At 38.6% G+C, this 6,966-nt stretch overlaps 1 protein-coding gene across 1 annotated transcript in view; it reads left to right on the top strand.

Annotated features, from left to right (window-relative positions):
• The window catches only part of TAF4B (TATA-box binding protein associated factor 4b), a 116,786-nt gene extending 111,290 nt beyond the window's left edge, over nt 1–5,496 (top strand). Inside the window, exon 15 of the mRNA XM_006154540.3 lies at nt 3,707–5,496. Within this exon, the coding sequence (XP_006154602.2) occupies nt 3,707–3,874 (168 nt within the window). The 3' untranslated portion in view covers nt 3,875–5,496. The remainder of the gene's footprint in view (nt 1–3,706) is intronic.
• Nucleotides 5,497–6,966: the final 1,470 nt, after the last annotated feature.

Here is a 6,966-nt window from a genome sequence, read left to right as displayed (position 1 = left end):
GATCCTTCAGGCCTGTCACATGATAAACATGAACCGTGACCCCTTTGTTCTTTACCCAGATAATTAGGTCTATTTTTTTTTTTTTCTGTTTAACAATGTTGTCTCATTTTCTTCTCTTTCACCCCCTCTGCTCCCCTTTTAACTTCTTACCAAGACAAGGTTTTGGGGTGGCAGTTTAATGTTCTTGCTGAAGTATAGCATCAATGCAGAAAGTACAAAAATCATAAGCACACTCCATTTTCCCACCATGAACACACCCAGGTAGACAGGAGTCTGCTCAAGAAGGGAACATCACCAGATTTCCAGAAAACCTCTTTCCCCTTCTAGTCACTTCTCATCTCCCCCGAGGGGACTCACTGTCCTGACTTCTCTGTAGTTTGCCTGTTGTTGGACTTTGGTAGAAATGAAAGCATACAGTATGTATTCTTTGTATCCTGTCCTTTTATTTAATGTTTTTGAGATATTCATCCATATTGCACATGTTCTTGCTGTATGGATTAAACATTAGCATAATTTATCTCATTTATAGCTAACAAGTACCTCTATTTAAATGTGCTGTGGTTTTAAGGACGTAACTCCTATCCAGAGCAAAACTGTTACTCACTGCCGCTGACACATTTTACTATCTTTTTTCCTGATAGGTATTTTTTATTCAGTTTTCCAAAGCTGAGTTGTTTGGCCCGTGCCACAAAAACCTTGGAAAAATATTTTGATGGTAATGATTTACAATAGCTAAGATCACATCTGAATTACACCACCTCCCAGTGGTGATGCTAGCAGAGAAGAGTGGGATGCCAGCGTTGATTGCCATGCTTAGCCAAAGTCATAGAGGCCAACACTCGACCAGGAGCCCTGCAGATGAGAGACTGGTGAGAAGCTGGCTCCACACTATAGATTTATACTTCCAGGGGAAGTAGCTAAGCAATTGTGCAGCCAAGAACAATCTTTTTTTTTCTCTTCTAAGCATGGACTTTACAAAATCAGTTTCATGGATACTTGTAGACAGGTTTAACCTAATGGGTGTAGAAATATGATTGTAATATCATAGCCATCAGAGGCTAGACAGTATCTTTTAAGAAAATTTTATTTGACTGATAAAATGATCCTCAAGTTATGTTGTAAACATGCATGGAATTACAGCTATTCTTTTCCATGGTGTTTTGGAGATCTTAAAGAATTTTCCTCCCTTTCATCAAAATAAAATGGTAAAATGGGATAGCTCATGACACCACAGTAATGTACTGCTCAAAAATAGTTGAATCTCACATAACAATCACAATCGAATTCTTGGCCCAGTTAACTTAAACCATGCCAGGCTTGTTCATGAGTACATAGAATTGTACCAGCTAGAGGATCTGAAGGAAGGGGATGGTGGCATGACCGAACTGTCAGGATGTTCATCTCTCTTATTCTCACATGCGTGCTTTTATTATGCACGTACATGCTCTTATTATGACTAAAGAAAAAGCTAAAAAAATGTGAAGGAAGTAATCAAAATGTGATGATTATAAAAGGATAATAACAGAACTAGGAGATTTTCTTCCTATGTAAGGTAAATAATCTTATTTGTATAAGTCTCTGGGGTGGATAAAGAAGAGTTGTCAATCCTATTGAGATTTTTTTATTTTCATTGTTTGTTTATTATCAGAGTATATTTGTACTTGTCAGAGTTGTGGAGAGAAAGCATTCTCCAGTGGGGTATAGTTACACCACAGTCCCTTTTCCTTTTTTCTATCCTGTCAGAATTTTGGGCACAGATGCACATGTTTTGCACTGGGCCTAGGATTTGAACTGTGGTCAAACATGTGGTATCCAGCTCCCTATGCATAGCAGTTAACCACTGTGCTATGGGACTTACCTATTGGGATGCTTTTTGAAACAAAGTATAGGAAAAAATTTAAAGGCTTTTTTAGAAAGAATTATTTTTTGTATGTATTATTATCATTTTTTCACATGCGCTCACTGGAGAATGACCAAGGGAAAGTGAGAAAGCAAGCTGCCAGGTCCAGAACTTAGACTGTGGTCAGCCACATGGGAAGTCCAGCACCTCAACACACACTGGCCTAAGAATAAAAAATTTAAATTTTACAAAATTATTATCCTTCAAAAATCCTTCTGTGGTTTTTATTCCTTCAAATTTTATTTTAAAAGCAGTAGTGTATAGATATATTGATATTAGAAAACTCTTACCATAGGAGTGTTGAGTTTCTTTCATTTTTGAATGACATTTAGAACTTGTGTACATTGATAACCTGTGTTGCTTTGTGCACTCTACTAAGTCCTAGAGGGGACAGAAACTAGTGTTTTTCCTTTAAAAGCTTACAGCCTCATGGAATGTGGTGGTTGAGGGAGCATATACTAAGTATTATAGTACAGTGGAATTGCCACAGTGAGAATTCCTTGGGATATGGGATGAGACTCATTTGAAAATGGTCTTAAAAGATAGTAGATTGACCTGAAATGGCTTCTTCACGGATCTCTGCCTACTTGCAGAGGAACGGTTGGCTGGAGTTGAGATACTCTATAGTGGAGTACCAGGATGGATGCAAGGCTCGAAGGAAGCCAGAATGATAATACCTGATGTCATAGCTAATAATATGCAGTGACTGGAGAGCACTCACTCACTTTAGATATAATTAGAAATTGAGTCCCAGCTCAACTTTGCTATGTGACTTTGACGGGATTGCTTATTGTACCTAAACTCAGTTTCTTCACTGATGAGTGGGGACAGCACTCATATATCTTACTGTGATATTGTCTGAAGAAAAGAGATAAGTGTGAAAAGTGCTTACCATAGTTCTGAATATTTAACAAGTTCTCAAGTAGCTACTTTGGGCAGTGGGGCCCATCGAAGATTGTGGACCGTGGAATAGTGGGATCTGAGCCACAAAAGAGTTCTATTTTTATTACCGACATGCAAAAGTCTGTGCACATTTAAAGTGTACAGTTTAATAGATTTTTGTGTATATATGTGTGTGTGTATATATATATATATATATATACACACACACACACACCTATGAAATAATCACCATAATTAATATAAAGAACACATCATGCCTGTAACATGCAGGCAAGAATGGAGCAAAGTAGAACCTAGAAGTGGCGAAATCATTTGAGAGGTTGTTGGCCATGGTCAAGATGAATGAGGTCATGGGGCCTGCAGGTGGTGTGGTGGTTAAGGGCGCTGGATTCCCACATGACTGACTCTGGTTTAGTCCCAGACCTCGATGGCTTGCTTTCTCACTGCCTCCTGCCATGCCTCTCTGGTCCAACTAAAAGATAAATAAGTAAAGTTAAATAAAGTAATCATAATTTTTTATTAATTATTTTATTTATCCATTCATTTCTTTTAATTTGATCAGAGAGAGAGACACACAAGCACACAGAAAGAGAGGGAAAGTGAGAAAGCAAGTCCCCAGGTCCAGGACTTGAACCGTGGTCAGCCATGTGGGAGTGTCCAGCACTTTAACCACCATGCCACCTGCTGGTCTCCAAATAAAATAATTATTTTTAAAAAGAAAGAAAGATGAATGAGGTCATGAACTAGCAGTTGTGCTATCTGAGACCGTGGACTGGTGAGAACAGGATGGACTCTTCATCATTGTATTATCTCCAGTACTTAGACCAGGGAGCATAGGAGACAGGCTTTCCTCTGATGAAGGATTCCTTATTTTAAACTATTTCTCCCTTTTTTTCTGTTTAGGGCTTAAAAGATAACCTTCTTGCTTCTGGAACATCCAGCCTGACAGCCACCAAACAGTTGCTTCGCCCAAGAATCACCAGAATCTGCCTCAGGGACTTGATATTCTGTATGGAACAGGAAAGAGAGATGAAATATTCTCGAGCTCTATACCTTGCCCTTCTGAAGTGAGCACTCCACTCTCCATCTAGATCCTTGCTACCTACTGCCAAAGATGACATCAAGAGCATTGTTGCACTGTCTGAAATTTTCCATTTCTGGAAAATAATCACCAATATGGAACACCATTGTTTACAGTTACAACCTTTTATTAAGTCTTACGTGCATACCCGATGGGATTCTTATAGACTAGAATTCAGCTTTGTTTTTTGAAAATTAGTTCTGAAATACATTTTCCATAAAAAATAGGCATCTGCCTACCTGTGCATTTAATAGCAAATTAAGATCTTACTTGTTACGACCTGCTTAAGTTGCCAGCCTGTAACAGGTGAGGTGTCTTTCTATAATGCAGCCTGCAGTGCTATGTAAGAGAAAGAAGAATCACTACCGAGAAAAATGTGTTCATCCATACTGAGCCGGTCTCAGAGTGTTAGCTTTTTCGTGCTAGAATCAGAAGTTGCTTAGCTAACTATGACAGTCACCTTCTATAGTTGAAGGTGACAGGCCACAGAGTAGGGCCTGTGGTGACTTTGGTTGGCTGAGACCCAGTCTTGTCAACATGAGACAAATAGGGATAGTTTGTGCCTGAGGTTGCTAATTCTCTGGTTCATATCACTATGTGCTACTTCTACCAAGTGAGTGGACAGCTTTGTCAGAGAAACCTTAAATTTGAAGCTGCTGATATACCTCAATAGAAAATGGAAAAAGTAGAAAGTATAGGAAGGAAGGATGGAGCATTGAGTTCAAATTGAAGAGGGCAAAATGAAAATGGAAACATAAAACAGGAAATGTGATGCATGCACCCAACAGGGACAGGGGTGGAACTCCAAAGTGACTGTACATGTTTTGTTGATGGATTAAAAAAAAAGAAAAATCACAGCTCAATCAAAAAAGGAAAATGGTATCCGGCATTTTCACATTACAGTATTTCAGAAGGAAAAGTTATTTTTTTGTTTTGTATTGTTCGAGATTCCAGGAAAGATGGTTTTAGTATTTCCTTCTCTCATAAAATTATTTAGTTGCCCAACATTTTAGGTATCTTGCCACATTTAAAAAAAAAAAAATCATAATTCATGATTAGAAATGTTTAGCAGAACTCCATTTTGGATTCTGTAGTTAAAGAGGTCACATCAGCATCTCACCCTTGGAGATCTTCGCTCTAAATATGGAAAGTGTGTTACGTGTTATACATGGTCATCTGAGAAAGGCTGGTGTATAAAGCAGACCCTCTTTTTGTTTTTTTTCTCCTTTCCAATTTGACCCGTGTGAAATTCAGCTGGTAAAATAGAACAGCTGCAGTTAGAATCACATACATAAAGAATGACTGAAACCTCCAAGAAGGTTTTTAAAGAATGAGAAATGCCGTGCTGCTTAGAAAAAAGAATTCAGGGGGAAATAAACACCTCAACTGCTACTCTTCATCCTCTTCCCGGTGGGACTGTTATGGCCATGTTCTATACTGTAGTAAGTTTTAAATTGGCCACATTTTTTTTGTTTCAGCAAGTTATGTAAAATGCTATAAATTATGTACATGTTAAAAGAATACTTTTAGAAGAGATCTATACCCAAAGTTGTTTTTGTATATTTAAATGCTTAGCTTTATTTTTTTTGTAAAGTGCAGCATATGCCTGTATTTGTGTATAATCTTATTGATCAGATGTTTAAAATTATTTCAAATACTACATTAAAATAATTATTTTATTATAAGAATAACTTTGCTCTGTCACTGACTTAGAAAACCAGTGTCATTAGTAGTCAGCCCTGCAATGCTCAGATCTGCCAGGCAGTGGCTCTGGCTCTTCTTGACTCTTACTTTAGAGTGTGGGCATTTGGGCTGTAAAGCTTCATGTCAGGTCCAACTTACTGTATTACTTTCTTTGGAAATGGTTGTAAATTTACATGCTGTTTGACTCACAAAGATAAGGATATTTGTTACAAAAGCTTTTCTTGGCTCATCATGGTTTTCTTACAGAGATACTTTTTTGAAAATTTATTTTTAATATACACTATCCAGTTCTGTGCTGTGAAGTTTTTTCTTACACACAAAAGAACAAATAGTGCATTCAAGGCATTGTGCTCAATTTGCAAAATGGGGCTATAGGAAAGGTCCAGTAGATTTTGTGTGTTTGTATTTGTTTTTCGTTTTGTTATAGGGTGTGTGTTCTCCCCAGAGTGTGAGGGGGGAAAGTGAGAAATCACTCCCCGCCCGGGGGATGACCATACCACAGTCCCTTCTCTATCCTCCTCTTGAGATTTTGATTGTGCACACATACACGCCCAGCATGTATGTTTCTAAGCTGCTGGGTTTGGGACTGGAACTACACAGTCTACCACGTGGGATCCAGCCACCCCAGCCACAAGGCCACTAGCTGGCCTTAGGTTTTTATTTTTGTTTGTTTTAAATTTGTTGAGGGTGCATGCCCTTGCCAGAGAGAGCCAGAGAGGGGGAGAGAGAGAGACAAAGTGAGAAAAAACCCCCACGGTATATGGCCATGCTGCAGTTCCTTCTCCATCTCTTTCTCCATTCAGAATTTGGGGCAGGTATTTTTTCAAGCTACCAGGTCCAGGAGTAGCACTGCCCAGTCAGCCATGTGGGACCCAACCTCCTTAACTGCCATACCACACGGTGGCCCTGTTTTCATTTGTTTTCAAAAACTGGACTCACTAGGTATGTCCATTTGTCTGGCAATACTCCATCGGAGTCAATGAGTATCTGTCCACATTGGATTTGGGGACATAAGTTTACCTTCCCTGGTCTGATTTCTCTAAGCATCAGAACTTGTGACTCTCTGCCTTCAGTATTTATCTTGATTGAGAACAGTAAAAGTAGACAGTACAGAAATTTCCCATCCTTCTTAAAAGCAATTTTATTTGGGCATATTTTATATATAAAATTCACCCATTTTATCCATTTGCTTTTATTGTATTAAAAACAGGGTTTTGCTCTGTCAGGATCCTCCTGCCTTAGCCTCCCAAGTAGATTAAGGCACATGCCACCATGCTAGGCTTTCATCTGTTTCCTTTTTTTTTTTTTTTAAGTTTTTCTTTCTTCCCTGAGCAAGAGTTAGCAAAGAGAGACACACAAAGAGAGACCACTACCAGGT

Source organism: Tupaia chinensis, unplaced genomic scaffold (assembly GCF_000334495.1).
Source record: "Tupaia chinensis unplaced genomic scaffold, TupChi_1.0 Scaffold000414_1, whole genome shotgun sequence".
Lineage (NCBI taxonomy): Eukaryota > Metazoa > Chordata > Mammalia > Scandentia > Tupaiidae > Tupaia > Tupaia belangeri.
Note: the sequence above shows the minus strand (reverse complement) of the source record. Positions and strands in the feature narration are given on the sequence as shown.